Below are 19,119 nucleotides of genomic sequence, written 5' to 3'. Positions count from 1 at the left end.
TACTCTTCTAAGCATATGTAAATTGTATACCACTATTCTTAATACACAACTATAAAAGTGTTTATGTACTTTTTGAATATTCGTTCGCGTTCTTGTTATTATGTTCATTACCTTCAAGGTCTTTATATAGTCTTAAAAAATGTGATTGTTGAAGTTTTTCGTTCTTCATTCTTCATTCTTCCATATAGTCGTTAGACGCTCAATATAGAAACATTTGCTTTTGATTGATCTTTGCGTGTCTTGAACGTGTAAGATATTTCAAATTCTTTCCTCATATGTTGAGGCGTTTTATATGCTCAAATCTGCCAAGTTGTTCTTCTCCTTTAATGCGTTAGACACTTCAAATGAAAACTTAAGCTTTGATGCAATTTGCGTGTTCTTGAAATATTATAAAATTTTCAAAAAGTTTATTTAACTGAATATATTTGAACGTTTAAGCTAGAATCAATTTTGCACTTGAATACTTCCCTTTCTTCATTGCTCATCAATTTCCACGTATTAGACACTCTAAATAAAAATATTAGTTTTGATGAAATCTTCACGTCTTTAATCACTTTTTGTTTCTCAAATATTTTCTTTATCTAAATAAATTTTGATCGTTGAGGTTTGAACTTTTCTTGACTTAATATCTTTTCTTCAACATTATTCATCTCTTGCTTCGTATTAGGCGCTCAAATAGGTAAGTTCAAATATGCATCTTCAAAGTGCTTTCTAATTTGTTTTCGCTTCAAATCTTCTTTCTCTTTACAAATCTTCGTTCACATCTCCTTGATATTACTAAAACAATATCTCTTATAATATCTTTGTTTTATCGAGACCTTTTATTCTCAGATTTTTCATTGTAAGTTCTTTTTCAAATACTTCCCAAGTTAACACAATAATTAAATGTTTGAGTATAAACATATTTTAATTTGGATGTGTTTCTACTAAATATATTTTTAAAACCTCTTTTATATCAAAATGATCATGGTATGTTTTTCAAAGGTTTCAAGTTAATACAATGTTCATATAAAAACTGTCTAATACAATCTTAAACTTAATCGTGAATGCACAACTGTATTCGAAAACATTTATGATCAATATGTGAAGTGTTTTTCATTCACAAAATTTTGAAGCATTTATACGTATTCTTACAACTAATAACATGGGCTACGTCTTGTCCTTTCAAGCAACCCACTCAATAGTCTTTCACTAAGTATTCTTCTCCTTTGCATATACACAAATATTCTTACACCTCTTAAGGTTCACAAGTATTCTTACACATATTCAAGTCATCCAATATTCTTACACCTCTTTGATATAGAAAATATTCATGCTCTGTTTTTTAAAATCTTTACCGTAAAATATTGTTCATGCAAAAACTTTCCATTATATTCTTAAATTTTATTTTATTTGCATAGATGTATTCAATGATATTTAAAACCCATATGGAAAACCTTTTTTCATGCACAAAACATTAAAGCACAAGGTATTTGAGATTTTTGAATGTCCATGTGTTACATTCTCAATTACGAAGTTTTCCAAAAAAATTTAACCAATAATCTTATTTGAGAAAATATAAGTCAAGAATATCAAATAAGATTTATAATTGAATAGGAAGGGTCATAAATAATTCAAATAATTAGAAGGTTAATATGGACACTTCCTTGACATAGTTATTCATGTGACGAGTTTCTCGATATTGCCTGATGCGTTTCTTGATATAGTTTAATACGTATTTTCTTTAGATGTCATCTTTATAACCTCTTAATTTTTTTCTTTAATGTTAAGACCATGATAGGATCGTTCGATGGCCTTTTGCTATGAGCATGTGTCGTTGGTTCATCTAACATTCTTTTCTATTGTATTGTTTGATACTTTTAAAGACAATTATTCTTGCTCATCTTCTCTAGTGTTTTTGTCTAAGCTTATACTGCACATGAGTGAGCTTTGTTATACCATAATAACATCTAGAAATTCTATATAAAGACCTCAAGGGTGAAAAGCATAACAACAAAGTATGCACAAGCCATATACGAAATACTCAATTGTACAAAGAAGCTTCTTTGTAGTTATGTTTTAGAATTGTGCGTATAGAATTTCATATATGCTAGAGAAGAGTAACCACTGAGAATTGGGTAGAGAACTAACCATTGTAAATCTTTCACTTCTGTGAAGTATATCCTGTGAGTCTTCATTGTTCTTTTTGAACGAGGAACTTTTCCTCATTGTGTTGAGAGGTTTTGATCTCAGGGGGAGATTGGGGCTGGACCTGCAGAGGTTTATAATAGGTGAACATGCAGAGGTTTAGAATACTGGGTGACCTGTAGAAGTGTAAGAATATTGGGTAACTTGTAAAGGTATAATAATATTGGGTGACCTATAGAGGTGAAAGAATACTGGGTGACCTGTATAGAATATTGAGTGTTCTGAAGAGGTGAATAATACTTGTGTACTTGGAGAGGTGGAGAATACTTAGTGAAGGACTCTTGAATGACTTGTTTGAGGGGGCTGGACGTAGCCCTTGTTGTTGGATAAACGAGCATAAATCTTTATCTAATTATCTCACTCTACTCTTGTTTAGACGTTTTTAATTGTTTGATATTTAATGAGTTTAAACTCCATTAAACTCATTCTTTAGAATTAATTGAACCTTCAATTTCTAAGTTGTTTTAGGCTTCTCAAGTCATTATGGTGATTAATGAGAGTCAATGAATTTTTGTGATAGTTAATGAGAAGTAAATTCTTAGAAATAGTTATTAGAAATTTATTATTTTCAAGGGTTGCCTAGTTTGACCTATAAATAATAAATAAAGCCCTCTCGTAATATTCTAAGCACAACTTTTAGATTAATCAAATTAAGTGTTCTCATCATGAAAACTTTCTTTTTATTCTTGGGTCAAGAACTTTATATTGCTTGTTCTAGTGTAGGTCGTAGTTAGAATCACGTTTTCTTGATAATATTGGTTCAACCGAGAAATCACAATTTGGGTCAAGATCTTTCCTCTTTTCTTTATATGTTTTTCAGATGATCCATAAATCAAATTTATATCAAAGACAAAATCAAACCCTATGAAAAAACGCACGGGTGGTGACGATACAACAATTTGTTTTAAAAATTCTAGAAAATATTTAAAATTATTTTGAAAAGTTAATTCATTAATAAATCTATTTGTGGAGTATCATGTAACGAATTCATATTAGTTAACTTTATATTATAGATTTTGTAATACATTTTGAAATTCTCAATGCGGAATCAATTTTTCCATAATATTTTCTAAATATATAGTCTAAAATCCTTTTATTTCATATTACATATTCCAAAAAGAATTATAGAGTGAAAAGGAAGGCAATGGCTTCCTGCACCATATCATTGCACCCAATCACAGGGAAATACCGAAAATACCCTTAAGAAAATGGGGTACATATAAAATTACATTTTGGACCCCCTTTTCCGGAACACAATAATCTCTTCTGGATAATTTTCTCCATAATGTATTATTTTCAGTTTTGAATTTTTTTATCTTGAATGAAATTTTGATTTTTTTTGTCTGGATTTTTATATCTGAAACACAAAAACCTCTTTCGGATTTTTGTTTCTGGAATGCATTATTTTCAATTTCAGATTTTTATTTTCGGAATAAAGAGTATTTTCGGAATTTTTGAAATTATGTTGGGTACAGGTTCAAAAGTGTTGGGTGCAAGGAGCATTTGCCGAAAAGGAATTGCCTAGAGAGGATTGTACAGATAGGCCGTATACTCGGCCCATAATAGAAACTACGACGGCAACTTGGCAGTTTTTTCCTGCACCGCTACATTTTTCTTCCTGCACTCCCACAATTTTGTAAATTCTGAAACTGACCTTCACCTGTTATTTGAATTTGAGATCTGATAGTGTTCTACGGATTCATCAATCCAAAAGTGAATCATGTTGCTTTCCGGATGAGGGGTGTTCCGGAAGCAAAGTTTGCATAAATTGTTGATTTTCAGATTGTTGAATACGAAAGTTTGCATAAATTACGGATTGGCGAATACGAAATGGTTTTTTCAATTATGGATGTTTTGCATTTTTTTATTTTTGATTAACACTGTCATTCATGTATTAGGAGAAGCACCAATCTAAAAGATTACGAGACACGCCAATCCAAAATTCTACCGGAAGTGCCAATCTGAAAATTTACCGGATTTCATAATCAGAATAAAAAAAATAAATGTACAGTTTTGTATAGGGACAGTTTTGTCTTTGCACCTGTCCAGGAAGAAACTGCCCGGTAACTTTACTTCTCATGCTATTCAAGATTCACTTCTACGGAGACACTGTGAATCCTTGCACGCAATATTTTAGTTTTTTTACTCTCTCAATGTTTCTTCTCACTGCACCGAACCCAAAGAGAGAGAATCATTGTTCTAGAGTTTCATTGAAGTGCCCACAATTCTCTTCCTTTTCCTTTCTTCCCCAATGCCCCTTTTTCTCGCAATCCAATCCCATGATTCCCATGAATCCGTGATCCACCCTCTTCAGCTACAATTCGCTTCCAATCTCGCTAATGGGTGCCTTTTATCTTGGTACATTCTATTGGGTTCTTTCCCAATGCAAACAATTTAGCCCTCAAAAGTGTGTTTGTATCAGATCCTAGATTTCACTGCGTGGGTTCACAGCTCAAGAATAAAAAACCAGGGTTAGTGATATATATATACTTATACAAAGTAAATGGGTGTGCTTTCTTTTTCTTTTTCGTTAATGGGTGATTTGATTTATGAAGAATTGTGGGCAAATTGAGTTTTTTTTTATTGTTTTTTTTTTCTGGTTCCTTGTGTTGTTGTTGTGTTGTGAATTAGGTGGGGCATAAGAATGGCTGATGTGATGGGTCCTGACTTGATCAGTGACCTTCCTCAAAGCATTATAGAGAGTATTCTGGTGCAGCTTCCAATTAGAGATGCTGTGAGAAGTAGCATTTTGTCTAGTAAATGGAGGTACAAATGGGCTTCAATTACTCAACTTGTGTTTGATGACAAATGTGTGCCCTTTAATAATGATAGGGAGGTTGTTGAGAGGAGTGTTGTGAAGTTCATCACCAGGGTGTTGTTTCTTCACCAAGGGCCAATTCATAAGTTTCAAATTACGAATTCGAAGTTGCAGAGCTGTCCTGAAATTGATCAGTGGATTCTTTTCCTCTCGAGGAATGGTATCAAGGAGTTGGTTATGGAGTTGGGAGAAGGGGAGTTTTTTAGAATACCTTCAAGCCTTTTCAATTGTAGGAAGTTGACTAAGTTGGAGCTATCGCGGTGCGAGTTGGATCCGCCGCATAGTTTTAAGGGGTTTGTGTGCTTGAGGAGCCTCAACCTTCACCAAGTTTTGATATCCCCTGATGCAGTTGAGACCCTAATTTCCAGATGCCCTCTCTTGGAGAGTTTATCACTGTCATATTTTGATAATTTGGCTCTTACTATCTGTGCCCCGAATCTTAAGTACTTGTATCTTGAAGGTGAATTCAAGGATATATGTCTTGAAGATACTCCACTTTTGGTTGAAATATCTATTGCTATGTATATGACTGATGACATTGCTGAGCACTTTGAGCAAAGCTCAAACTGCAATTTTCTGAAGTTTCTTGGTGGTGTGCCTAATCTTGAGAAGCTTGTAGGGCTTATCTACTTCACAAAGGTAACATCTTCTTCTCATCTGTTTATTGTTAGTTTATCATCCCCAAAGAAAGGGTGCTTTGAAATTACGTATTCATTTCTGGACTTTCTTGAAGTATTTGAGCATAGGTATTGATTCAGTGCATCTTCCAATAATGTACCACAATTTGGAGACTATTGAATTATATCAAGTAAATTTTGAGGATACAAAAGAGATAATTGTCATCCTTCGCATGATTACAAGCTCTCCCAATCTAAAAGAACTACAAATTTCTGTAAGTCCGGGTCCTTGCTCATTGCAGAAGTAGAGATTTTTGGTTTTTACAAGTAATAATGAATGATTTTATTAGTTTTTGTAAATCAGGCCTTGTTTATGTAAGATTTACTACTGCATTATTTTTATGCAATTGACTTTGGCAGGGTTCATCGAACATACCAGTTGCTGTAGATGCTCCGGACTTGGATTTTTGGGAAAAAGGATGCGTTTCAGATTCTGCACTTTGCAAGCTTAAAACTGTGAAGTTGTCAGAAATGGGCGGTTGGCCACATGAGATAGAATTTATCAAATATTTGCTTTGCCGTTCTCCTGTGCTTGAGACATTGAGTATCATTCCTTGTGTATTTGACATGGAGAATAATTTGAAAATGTTGATCGAATTGGTGAAATGTCGAAGAGCTTCTTCTAGAGCAGAAGTTATTTTCATCCACGAGTGAAATTGTGGAGTTATAAAATGCATTCTTTTATAACATTTCCATTGCTACTTCCACTGGGTTTCTGCATAACTTTGTTTTAAAATACCACTGTGAAAACCTGTAAATTCTAAAGCTAAAGTAGGAATTTTATAAAGATGGATTGAAGACGTGTGGCATACTACTGATTATACAAATTAATGATTCTTGTTCCCACCAAAATAGTTATCGGTTGGGTACTGTGAAAATTCTATTACTCGAGTAAGATCACATAATATCATTGAGGTAGAGAGTTCTTCACCCTTACCTCTGAGTCCACCCTTTTTATTGCCAATTTTATTTCCTTTTAGCATTTGAACTTTCAGACATCTGAGTTCTGGCTGGAAACTTTTTAAGTGCATATAGTCTCAAATGTTAGTAAAGTCCTAAATGAAGTACATATTAACTATTCTACAACCGAAAAAGAGCTGCTAGCTATAGTACGATCAAAAGTGATAGTCTATACTGATCATGCTGCAATAAAGTACTTGTTGAGGAAACCTGATTCAAAACCTTGGTTGATTAGAAGATGGGTACTTCTATTGTAGGAAGGAGTTCAATATAGAATGTGGTTGCAGACCACCTGTCCAGGTTAGTAAACCAAGAAGTCACCACAAAAGAAGCTGAAGTTCGAGAAAAGTTTCCTAATGAGAAGTTGTTGGCACTTCAAGAATACCTTGGTTTGCAGATTTAACTAATTTTAAAGTTGCCAAAGACATTCCAGAAGAGTATGATTGGCATCAAAGAAAGAAATTGTTTAGAGATGCAAAGAAGTATGCATGGGATGATCCATATCTCTTTGATAACCTTTTAAGATGTGAGACATCTCAAGAAGCTCTGAGTATTTTGTGGCACTGTTATAAATCTCCATATGGTAGCCACTACAATGGAGAAAGGATAACAAAAAAAGTGCTGCAAATCAGGATTTTACTGGCCAACTGTATTCAAGGATGAACATACTATGTGCAAATATGAGAAGAATATCAAAGAACAAAGACATTGTATGGTGAGAATGTATGCAAATTGCGGAAATAAATAAGAAAGCTAGGAAACATCAATGGAAAGGAAACATGAAGGAAATGGAAGAAGAAACTTATGGAGATGGTGGTGGGTGGTCACGCCACTTGGTGGGTGGAAACCACCAAGATAAGTGTTAGATTGCCACTTGAGAGTTTCATTATCTTCAAGATAAGACCAAAAGGAAGAGGAGACAATACTCACTCAAGTTCTCACAATATTTGTGCAGAGTAACTTTATCGTTATGCACTGCGTATCCTTTACCGTTCTATACTGCGTATCATTTACCATTCTGCACTATGTATCCTCCTCCGTCGTCGACACCTCCTTCTTGCTATGCCGCTCCTCTCCATCGTCGTCGTCGTGCCTCAAGGAACGTTGGCGTGTATGGAATTCCGGATATATTGAGTTCCACCATAGCCTCAATGATCTATAAGAATGAATTTACTACGGCAGTGTTGGGTGCATCTTAAATTTAACCTAATATTTACCTCATTAAGGGTAAAACAGTCATTTCACATTAACCTGTTGGGTGTCAATCATAAAAGATATGGTGTAGGGAGAATTTGCCTTACTCTAACCTTAATCTACTCAGGGACAAAATACAAGCACAAAACCCTACATTACTTTGTCCAAATACAAGGCCCAAATGTCTCACACTACTTGGCCTAATACAAGTCCCAAAATATCATAATCTACTATGTACAATTTATTATAGACTAAGGATTGCCCGTGATGATAGTAGTTTTGACCTACTGATGTCAGTTGAAACCCAATCTTCTTAAGTCCTTTGATCCATCGCCCTGATTGATGTTACCCTAGAGTAGAGGTCTTTCATCATCTGTTTTGTTTTTATCATGCCCTAGAGTTGACCTCTTCAAAGATGATATTGAGCCCAATAAGGAAGGGTGGAGGTCCAATTAGGCTCAATCTATTTGTAAGATCCTGTTTATTTTGTGGCAGTTTCTTCCTGCACCCCCACATTTTTCTTCATGCACCCCCACAATGTTGTGCAAAGACAAAAGTGTCCCTATATAAAAACTGTACATTTAATTTTTTTGCATTCTGAATTATAAAATTCGGTAAATTTTTGGATTGGCGCTTTTGGTAAAATTTCGGATTGGCACGTCCGGTAATCTCCCGGATTGGTGCTTCCGGTAATCTCTCAGATTGGTGCTTCAGGTAGTACATGAATTGTAGTGTTAAAAAATATGCATTCCGGATCCGCCAATTCGACATTCAAAATATGCATTATGGATCCACCAATCCATAATAAAAATTAGGCTTCCGGATTCAGCAATCCAAAAATCAACATTTATGCAAACTTTGCTTCTGGAACACCCCTCATCCAGAAAGCAATATGATTCACTTCCAGATTGATGAATCCGTAACACACTATTTCAAATAAAAGGTGAAGGTCAATTTTGAGATTTACAAAATTGTGGGGATGCAGGAAGAAAAATGTAGGAGTGCAAGAAGAAACTGCCTTATTTTGTACATGTTGTGGTTGGATGGGTTTTCATTAGCCCACATCATAGTTTCTGAACACCTTAATGAAATGGCGTTGCGAAAAGAAAGAACTAAATTCTCCTAGACAACGTGATAAGTTACAATCTTATACACAAAATTCAGTAGCAAAAGAAAGCAACGAGAAGTTGAGACCTGAATATTTTGGGCCCTCAATAACTAAGTGGGAATAGTAGCTTATAAACGGCTTCTGCTAGAAAATACTAAAGTGCATAATGCGTTCCCATGTATCTTAATTAAAAAAATTATGTTGGATTAGCCCTCCCATGTATCAACAAAATTTTACTGCTGCAAAGAAACTAGAGGGTAATAATAGAAATAATTTCTGATAGACAGTTATAACTATTATCATTACCTTGTATTCTTCTATAAATAGTTTATTTAAGAAATAATAGAACGATTAGTAGTTGTTATATAGAAACTTTGTCTGAGTCTTTGTTTATTCTACATTCAATAAGAAATTTGAGTTCCTCTATTTCTTGGAAATCCTTATAGCTTATCCTTGGATTTTCTCCAAATTACCACTGGAATTCTAGAATTCCTATTTTTCTAATGACAATGATATCATTGCTCTCCTATCTTGGACTTGGATTAGGTTGCTACAACCCTTCACAAATCCCCTTTATACAGAGGTGGGGTGAGACTGTTTTCAACAATATTTAACTAAATGTCAATTTATTACCTCTCACAATTTTAACCTTCAAAAATCTTCATCCAAAGTTGAATGTGGAATTCTCAAAAATTGACAATAATAATTCCAATAATATTTATTTCACAATGCATCAGAACCACAAATGAAATCATTTGGAAATTTAAACTGGTTTTTCAAACACCAAATTTGCTCGACCTGACTGCACAGCAGAGAAGACAATCAGCATCTTGGTAGCAAAACCAGCACCTTTTCCAATCAAGTGTGTGCAGCAGAAGTTTTTGTAGCAAGGTAAAAGTCCTTTGTAATGGAACTTCTTAGGGTTACCATCTTTCTCGTGTAAGTTACACAATGGTCACAAAAAATCTGTTAGAATGTATAGCAGAAAACAGAAGCAAATTAAGCAATGAGTCATAGGTGAAAACTCTCAAATCCCAAAATACTATTATTGACAGTTTAAGTACAATATATTTATATGAACGTTATTCTTCTAACAAGTTGAAGGAGCCAGAAGGACATTTCCCACAAAATCTTCGGTCCATCACTTAAGAAAAATACATAACACTCAATCTATAAGTCAATGTCTTCAATCAGATTCTGTACAGTCAGAAACTAGCATCACTCTTGGAGATGCTACTATGATGCTAATGTTACACCAAGTTCACTGCAACTAAGGAACTTGCATTTGAAGAAAATATAACTTTCTTTCACTCTTCACCAACTTAAATATCACACAAAGTGGCTTAGTATATATCATCTTGGCCCAGAAAGTTCCATTGCTTGTGTAAGTAATGAAGAATCATCAGTGAGATCAGAGTAGCGCTCTGAAGAGGAGAGTTCATTTCCTCTACTTCTTGTTGATTCAGCTCTCTGTGAGGCTTCCCATTTCTCTGCAAGACCATCTCCTTCAAGCATCCTAACCACTTCAGACATCTTGGGTCTGTGACTTGGAAGGTACTGAGTACATAAAAGAGCCACTTGCACAATTTCATCAAGCTCAATCCTATCATAGTGGTTTTTCAGGTCCTTGTCAACCAACAAGTCAATTTTCTTCTCTTGATGGATTTTCTTCACCTGCAAAAGAAGTTAAGAAAGAAATTACTTTAACTAGTTTATCTGTGAATATTTTTTCATTAGTTAAGTAAAGAAATAGGCAACAAAAGGCATGTAAACAAGACAAATTTTATTACATCAAAAACTTTTTGGTTAGTTTTAGTCTCATAAACATAACTACTTTAAATGGTTACAAAGTAAAGTGCTATGTATCTAGGCATGTACACTTCAAAAACTTTTCGGGTTAGTTATAGTCCTCATAAATATAATTATTTTAAATGATTACAATAGTAACAGAAATTTGTAAAAAGTAATGTCAAAATTCACTTTATTTAAGGACTGACTAGCATATTAAGCCATAAATAAAAAGAAATTAATTCTGGTTAGCTCACCCAGTCTAGCATGGCTCCTTTTTGGTTTGCTGCTTTCCCAAACTCAAGAGCCCTTTGGCCAGATATTAGTTCAAGAAGAAGAATTCCAAACCCAAACACATCTGTTTTCTCAGAAGATTGACCTGTTGAGAGATACTCAGGGGCTATGTGTCCCACAGTGCCTCTCACTGCTGTTGTCACATGTGAATCCCTGTGATCTAACAGCTTTGCCAGCCCAAAATCTCCCACCACAGCCTCACAATAATCATCAAGCAAGATATTTGCTGCTTTCACATCCCTGTGAATAATCTTTGGATCACACTGTTCATGCAAATACAGCAAGCCTCTTCCAGCTCCTAAAGCTATTCTCTTCCTCGTAGGCCAGTCCAAAGCTGGCTTGGCTGTTTCATATGAAAGGTAATGAATATTCCTACTTCATGAAACAAATTATATGTTTGGAAACTAATAACAACTCTTTTACTTCAATTGTATGAATAAAGAGTACAGATGAGTTCAGATTTGCACAGAAGTTTCATCTGTATGACAGAAGACCCAATAATACTTGATACATATACAAGTTAATAGAATAAAATAAGCATTTGGCCCCTCATGTAATTTTCTTTTGCTTTCATTTCAATTTGGTCTCTAAATTTAAAAGGTTTAAATATTGGATCCTTAAAACATCTATGTATGACCAAGTTAGTCTTTACATCAATATACAAGATTAATTTAGTTAGTAGAAAATTGTGGACATACATGTTTGTCACCCTCAGCAAAAATTAATACTGTTAGTACAAAAAATTAACAGAATGGCCATTTTGGTTTAGCAAAGCTACTTTGAAATACTAGGTGAAACTTCTTAAATATAGGAGATCAAAGTGAAACCAAGAGAATATGGGACTAAGTGTATCTTATCCAAGTTAATATTCAATTGGGTCCTACAAAGTGACAGCTTCTGTTCTTTTGGATACTGAAAGTTCTTGTTTATACAAATTAGCCCCTTGAGAATAAAATTGTATACAAGTTAACAACTCAGCCTGACTAACTTGTTAGCTAGTTATCACTATGGAGGATCAATTTGCATAAACATGGACTTTCAAATACCAAAGTACCACAAGCTACCAACTTGAAGAACCAAATTGTGTGAAAAACTACATATACAACTGTAATCTGGCATTATTAATTTTCCATACCTTTCAGACGGGAAGCGACACTTCCATTTGACATGTACGGATAAACCAAGAGCCTCTCTGTAGTTGTCATGCAGAATCCATATAGTCGAAGAAGATTCCGATGGACGGCTAAGCTGATCATCTCAACTTCAGTCTGGAATTGGATCTCACCTCCAATGGCGTTACCATCTTTGAGCCTTTTCACTGCTATAACTGTACCATCTTGGAGATACCCTTTGTAGACATTTCCAAAACCACCTTTGCCAATCAAGTTCTTGCTGCTGAAGTTTTTTGTAGCAAGTTGAAGTTCTCTGAAGTGGAACTTCTTGAGGTTTCCAAGGAAAACCTCTTCACGGTGTTGTTCTGAAAGAGGAAGAAGGGTCGAGTTAAACAAGAGTAAATCAATGATATGCCTACCAAGTTGGCCTATGAATGCTTCCCATCAAGATCAACTAACCATTAACATCAAAGAATATTTGCTTGTTATGTCTTTGTCTCCACCAGATGAGGAAGCCAAGTCCCAGAATTAGTAAGCCTATGCAGCTTATGCTTGAAGCAAACGCCAAGGCTACTTTGTGACTCTTTGGTCCTTTGGTGGATCGTGAATCTTGAAAAGCATTTGAGAAAGTTACATGAAAAAAGTTAAAAAAAAAAGTAAATATGGGGGTGGAGAATGATGGAAGCAATGATTATAAACATGTTAAGACAACTTAGAACTTGATAGTTTTGAACAGTTTTGTGAAATAATTATGCACCCCAAAACAGTACTTCTGGACTAAGTTTTAGACTAATTCCACTTTATGACAGATAAGAAGAAAAACTTTAGATGCAACATCATGAGGGTGAAAAAGCAAAAACAAATCTAAAACATGTAAGAACTATGATTACCCTGAGAATTATTTGGAGCTGAAGGAATTGGCGTTGTTTTGAAGCAGTTCTGCTCGACTCCAGTGGCACATATCTGAGGATTGCCTACGATACTGTTTCGAAAGAAGGAAAAACATACAATTAACTAATAACACGTAAACACAATTTATACATTTTTTAACTAACGTGAGGAAAACAGAGAAAAACTTGAATGAGTAAAATTAAAAAAATTAAGACCAAACACCTTACTTGAATGTTTTTGCATTTATTCTTGGTACAGATTCACTCAAGTTGTTATAAGAGATGTCCCTAAGAAAAATTCAGAAGAAGACAAATAATTGACCATAAATCAACTGAACTAAGGAGGAAAAAAAGGTGGATGATAGAAGACTAGAAGAGACTTACAGAAAAGCAAGTTGTGTCATGTTAGCTAAAGAGGAAGGAATTGGTCCAGTGAGACTGTTATTGTTTAGCCGCCTGATAAAAATTCAAACTTCTATCTTCAAATTCTAGATAGGGAATTAAGACACCTTTTTTCTGTAAAGCATATAAAAGAAACTGTAGCATTATGTTCATGAACTTACAAGTAATGGAGACCCTTCATTTGGGAAAGAGAATCTGGAAGTTGACCAGTAAAGAAATTGTCAGAAAGATCAAGAGTTTGAAGCTTTTGGAGCTTTCCAATCTCAGAGGGGATTGGTCCTGTGATATTGTTGTCCTGCAGAAGCCTGCAAAATGCATAGTAAGATAATATTCTTGACACAAACTTCCCCAAATTCTTTCTTTTACTATAAATAGCATGTCACTCACACAGTGAGGAGGTTTGTTAAACTGCCTATGCTTGGTGAGAGACGACCAGATATATTTTGGCTTGGAATCCCACTGCAAAAAAGAAAAGGATGAAATACTTAGAATCTTAAGAAGCAGAAAAACAGTGAAATTGAATATTTCTTGTTATGGTTTGGTTTTTTCCAGTTTGACTTACAGGGCAGTGACAAAATGATCAGAAGAACATGTGACCATAGCCCAGTTGCAAGGATCTACAGCATCCGCATCCCAGTTACCCAAGACAGAATGAGGATCCATCAGAGAGTTCTTAATGCTCATCAAAGCTTGAACTGCATGTAAGACAAGAATTTATTAGCACTTGAGAGTGACCTTACACATATCATGTGTGCTCTAAGAAGTAAGGGAAGTGCTCCCAGTCAATCACCTTCATAGTTGACACCTTTGGGAGAAAGCAAACCAACCACTGAAGTAGACAGGAAGAACAAAGCTAAACAAAAGAGAGCTACATCCCCTCTTCTCTCCATTGGGTTGAAGAATCACCAGAAACTTGTATTAGTTATTACCACAACAAAACTAGATCAAGTTATATCTTAAGGAGGAGGCAAGTAAAGGAGCAGGTTTTGAATGATTCATCTAACACCACCAAGTCCAACTTGGTTTGTTTTTGTTACATGTCATGTTTTACATCAGAAGAGGAACCTCATCAACCAAGTCCAACAGTACCATTCCCACCTGCTTTCAAGGCAGAATTGCACTCACTCCCACCCTTGTGTCAGACTTGAATCAGAGCCAATGGTAAAAAGACTTAAAAGAGAGCCAGCATGCCTGCTGATGGTTCAACAAAGAAAGAAAGGAAAGAATATATAATAAAAAGCCATGAGGCATCCCTCCATTAGCCTCTTTCTAGATAAATGTAAAAGATGATTGAAAAAGAAAATTCCATCAATCATGCATTGGTCTAAAGAGCAGGAGTGTAAAGTATAATTCTATTCCTCCAAATATAAACTAAGAAAAAAAAAGTGAGAGCAAGTGAAGTATTATCTGTTAAGCACTGTCAATGGACCTTAATCAGAGAAATTAACAAAGTGGGTCAATGAGTTTAGCTGCCATCAACTATGTGTGAGAAAGAGAAAGAAGGCAAAGTGGATCACCTTGGACTTATAAGCTCTCTCTCTCAGAGTCCTGTAGAAAAATTAGAATCCAAAAACATTCCCTGTCCCTGTGGTATGCCATTCATTATCTTTTAAGTACCGAACTCCACTTTCTTTCGTTTTATTCAATAATTATGAGAAAAAGTTAGAATCCCAAGGGATTGTGGTTGAGATTGGTGATGCAATGGCTCCTCCTTGTGAGATCTTTGTTGTGTCAATTATGTCTCCCATTTTCTCTCACTGTTGCTTTCTATTTTCTTTGGTCATGCTAATCTTAGTTGGCTAAGCTTTATTGATTCTCAATCACTCATTTTGTCTCCAAATAATCACATTCATCAGACAGTTCCTCTAATAAACAAGCCAAAAGCAGCCTACTTTTAAAAGCAAAAGCTGTTCTCACACTGTTCTGAATTCTCACTCTGGGAAATTCCCACAAGACCCTCCTTAACTACCAAGCCAAAGTGAGGGCTTTTTAGTTTTTCCCATCATTGCTGTGTGATGAAGTACAAGGGGTCTGAGATGTCTATTTCACTCCCGTTTTTATAGGAACTTTTCATTTTCATTTTTCATCAAATTTGCTTTGCATATCAGACCTGACATGCAGAACCCACCAAGCAAAACCACTGACACTCTCTTTATATAAAATTTGTTTCTCTAATACTCTAAGATTATTCCAAACCTCAAATTAGACTCACAAAATCTTAATCATCGAAATTGGAGTGTAATTCCAAATATTGCAACTTTTCTGTCAGACCTTCATTTAGTTTAAACTCATTCATTTTATATTACTTTTAAAACTTAGCTGAAACTCACATCTGGGATTAACTTTTTTGTCCGATAATATATATGCAGTTTTTATGAAGAAAGTAAAGCTAGTCATGCATGGTCCAGCTGTAAGGTGTACCTTAAATAATGGTATAATATAGTGGTTTACTTTAGCAATTGTCATATTACTTTATTGAGTTTATATTTGTTCAGAAATATATAATTTCTTTATGAATTCTATTTTTTATTTATATATATTGAGATACACAATTATCTGTCAGAAAAAGTTATAAATTTGTTAAATAAAATAGATTTAATTAAGTTTTAAATTCTTATAAATTTGGATATTTTTAATTGAGTTCCACTGTTTAATTTGTATTAACAAGTCACATGATTGTTATATTGTTCTCTCATCTTACTTAGTTGTCTTTGCATGTTTGTGTTAATATTGAGCAATGTAGTTTTGTAATTAGTATAACATGTGACTTTTATTGTTAAACACAAACGATCGAGGAAAAAAATAAAAACATAAAAAATTTGATGTTGGTAGACTACGAAACGAGGGTGGGGTTGGAGGTGCACGTGAATGTCATGGAGATCAAAAAACATATTATTTTGTTGTTATTGTTCTACTCTTCAATTTCACCCTTGTTTTTCTAGTCTTTCAACGTTGTATTTAAGTTTTCGTTTTGCTTTATTCTTTGTTTTTGTTTACTATGATCCAACAAGTTTTCGTTTTTACTTGCTATTCAATCTTATCCAAACAAGTTGTTCCTTGTCAATTTTGAACCAAAATAAGTTACATGTTATTGGACATCTAACATCCCACAAATAGAACTTTTTATTTGATGTCACATTGATACACAACTCCAACTCTATGTTTCTTTTGTTGTTCAACTCAACACTTGTTTCACATTCTTCCAAAACCATATTTAGATTTTCGTTTCGTTTTTGTTTATCCTTATTCAACAATAAAATCACATATTATGTTAACCACAAAACTCTTTTCTTTAATATTAGCACAAAATAACATGTGCAAAGAACTAAGCAAGGTAAGAGGATAATATAACAGTCACATCATTCCATTAATAGAAAATTACTCAATTAAAAAATATATAATCTTTTATTACTAATACTGAGAAAATTTAGTAGAAATCTAATTGAAAATATCTAAAATTATGAGCTTGAAACTTAATTAAACCAATAAAATAATACTATGTTAAGTAAGTAAAAAGATAAATTATTTAGTTGAAAAAAAATAAAAAAAACTGTTTTGTTTATTATTGTTGCTAATATTTTATTTATTCATTACTATTATAATTATTTAAATTAAAAAAAACTCATAACCATTATATCCCGTAATAAATTATCAAATAGGTGATCTAATGAACTAGAAAAATGTTTTTAACTATAATAATCGGTCATTTACATATAATTATATCCTAGTTTCGTTTCTTTTCTTCACAAAAGGGGAGAACATTCTTACCACGATGTACACGCTCCCTTCACAAATCTGTTACATCAATAGTGGTTTCCTCATTCTCTGTCCATTCCTTCTTAGTGTACAATAAATCACCAATAAGAAAACGATGCTAATGAAATTAATATGGTAACTTGAAGTAAGTTTGATACAAAATTTAGTTAAGATTTTCAAAAGCTATTTTTTATTACTAGATGTTTAATGACAAAATTCATTATCCAACAATAATCAAATAGTTTTATTTGTATTAAAATAATGCTTAACTAAAAACAAAGTGCATGTTTGGAAAACATTGTTTAATTTAATTATTCATAACTCCTCCCAATTTCTTATGAGTGCATGGGAAAAGCTTTATTATTTTTATATAAGTATTTGTTTGTAGAATATAAGTCAGTTAACTACAATTTTTTAATTAAAAATTACTTTTATTGTATTTTCTTTTATTTATAAAATAGGCGTATATAGTTATTTTTTTGTTTAGATTATTAAGCTTAATAAAATTAAGGATGTGAATATTGTAAGACAAGAAAATAAGGAATATTTTGAAATCAACCAAAGAGCCTAAATAAATTTCGATCAAAAACAAGTTTAAATTAATGTAGAAGACTATACATGACAACTATGAAGGAGAAATGTGAATAAAGTATGGAAAATATGAAACAGTCTTAGACATTAATCTAGATATAGGATTTGAATCTTAAGCTTTTATTTTTTCTGTCTCATTGTTGTGGTAAATCTCGACCATATATGTTATTGAGTTGCTATATATAGTCACTTCTTCCTTTGTGCATATACTTTAAATGATACATGAGAGTTAGAGAAATTATTGAGAATTGTCTCTTATGAGAGTGATCACATTTCTTTGGAACCTTATCTTGATTTCTAAGAGTCAAGTGACAATTCTTCCTTGAGTTTATCATCAAGATGAAGTTTTCTCCATCATGAAGTTAAACTGATGTAGTCTTATGTTGAATCCATGTAGCTCTTTGTATTTTGTTGTTTGTTATGGTTTATTGGTATAATAATATTAATGATTATCGAAGAATTTGTACATGTTGTATGTTTTATAAGACTAATCATGTGAAGCAAGATTCTTAAAGAAATATTATAGAAGAAGATGATCAAGATGATGGTTTTCAGAAATTAAAGTGTTGCTAAAAAAAACAGATGAATGTGCGAATTAACTAGTTGAAATCATAGGACAAAATGACTTACCAAAAGAATGGAGAACTTCAAGGGATTTATCACTAGACAAAAAAAATTAGTCAAATTGATAAGGGAATATCTACTCATCATTCTCTAAATCATTTATGTGAACATATGGCATTTGTGTCACAAATTGAATCAAAATCTATAAATGAAGCTCTTAATTATGAAAATTGGGTTACCGTTATGCATGATGAATTAAATCAGTGTGTTAGAAATAATATTTGGGTTCTTGTGCCTAAATTTGATTATATGAATGTTATTGGAACTAAATGGGTATTCAAGAACAAACTTGATAAAACTGGAATGATAACTAAAAATAAAGTTAGGTAAAACAAAGGCTATAATTAAGAAGAAGGAATTGATTATGATGAAACATTTTTCCTTGTAGCAAGATTAGAAGTTGTGAAATTATTGTTTGTTTTTGCATGTATTAGCTTCAAATTGTTTTAGATGGATGTAAACACATTTCTGAATGGATTTATCAATGAAGAAGTCTATGCAACCTCGTGGTCTTAAGGATCACAAGCATCCTACTTCAAACTCAAAAAGGCAGTGGTAAGAGAGACTTGGCAATTTTCTCTTATCTCATGATTGATAAGACTTTTTTTTTATTAAAAAGACTATATCTGATAGTTCAAGTTTATGTTGATGATATAATCTTTGAAGCTACTAAGGACAACCTATTTGAAATAGGAGCCCGCATAAGAAATTTTTTTTT

General features: G+C 33.4%; 2 protein-coding genes across 4 annotated transcripts; one reads left to right on the top strand and one right to left on the bottom strand.

Moving 5' to 3' along the window:
* The first annotated feature begins 4,287 nt into the window (after positions 1-4,287).
* On the top strand, positions 4,288-6,371 carry LOC137806394 (F-box/FBD/LRR-repeat protein At1g13570). 3 transcript variants are annotated; one of them, XM_068606501.1, is made up of 4 exons: positions 4,309-4,658; positions 4,819-5,644; positions 5,739-5,897; positions 6,043-6,371. In XM_068606501.1, the coding sequence occupies exons 2-4, from the start codon at positions 4,832-4,834 to the stop codon at positions 6,334-6,336; spliced, it is 1,266 nt and encodes a 421-aa protein (XP_068462602.1). In that variant the 5' UTR covers positions 4,309-4,658; positions 4,819-4,831; the 3' UTR covers positions 6,337-6,371. The 3 variants fall into 3 exon arrangements, with proteins under 3 accessions (XP_068462601.1, XP_068462602.1, XP_068462603.1); XM_068606500.1 differs by having other exon boundaries at positions 4,288-5,644; XM_068606502.1 differs by lacking the exon at positions 5,739-5,897 and having other exon boundaries at positions 4,353-5,644.
* A 3,591-nt stretch (positions 6,372-9,962) lies between these two features.
* Positions 9,963-15,462, bottom strand: LOC137806392 (protein NSP-INTERACTING KINASE 1-like). The gene is made up of 11 exons (XM_068606499.1): positions 14,221-15,462; positions 13,993-14,125; positions 13,818-13,889; positions 13,592-13,735; positions 13,413-13,484; positions 13,257-13,316; positions 13,029-13,120; positions 12,598-12,747; positions 12,162-12,503; positions 10,990-11,369; positions 9,963-10,618 (listed from the first exon to the last, which is right to left on the bottom strand). Exons 1-11 carry the CDS (start codon positions 14,318-14,320, stop codon positions 10,298-10,300), a joined length of 1,866 nt encoding a protein of 621 aa, XP_068462600.1. The 5' UTR covers positions 14,321-15,462; the 3' UTR covers positions 9,963-10,297.
* Between the last annotated feature and the right edge of the window lie 3,657 nt (positions 15,463-19,119).

Source organism: Phaseolus vulgaris, chromosome 3 (genome assembly GCF_000499845.2).
Source record: "Phaseolus vulgaris cultivar G19833 chromosome 3, P. vulgaris v2.0, whole genome shotgun sequence".
Lineage (NCBI taxonomy): Eukaryota > Viridiplantae > Streptophyta > Magnoliopsida > Fabales > Fabaceae > Phaseolus > Phaseolus vulgaris.
The sequence above is the reverse complement of the archived record's forward strand: the minus strand, read 5'-3'. Positions and strand labels throughout refer to the sequence as shown.

Bases quoted from the DNA above. Each gene is read 5' to 3' on its own strand.
- LOC137806394 (XM_068606500.1), top strand. From the start codon at position 4,832: ATGGCTGATGTGATGGGTCCTGACTTGATCAGTGACCTTCCTCAAAGC. The intron at 5,645-5,738 runs GTAACATCTTCT...ACTTTCTTGAAG, and splicing joins GGCTTATCTACTTCACAAAG to TATTTGAGCATAGGTATTGA. The intron at 5,898-6,042 runs GTAAGTCCGGGT...TGACTTTGGCAG, and splicing joins TAAAAGAACTACAAATTTCT to GGTTCATCGAACATACCAGT.
- LOC137806392 (XM_068606499.1), bottom strand. From the start codon at position 14,320: ATGGAGAGAAGAGGGGATGTAGCTCTCTTTTGTTTAGCTTTGTTCTTC. The intron at 13,736-13,817 runs GTGAGTGACATG...TGCATTTTGCAG, and splicing joins TTAACAAACCTCCTCACTGT to GCTTCTGCAGGACAACAATA. The intron at 10,619-10,989 runs GTGAGCTAACCA...CTTCTTTTGCAG, and splicing joins AAGGAGCCATGCTAGACTGG to GTGAAGAAAATCCATCAAGA.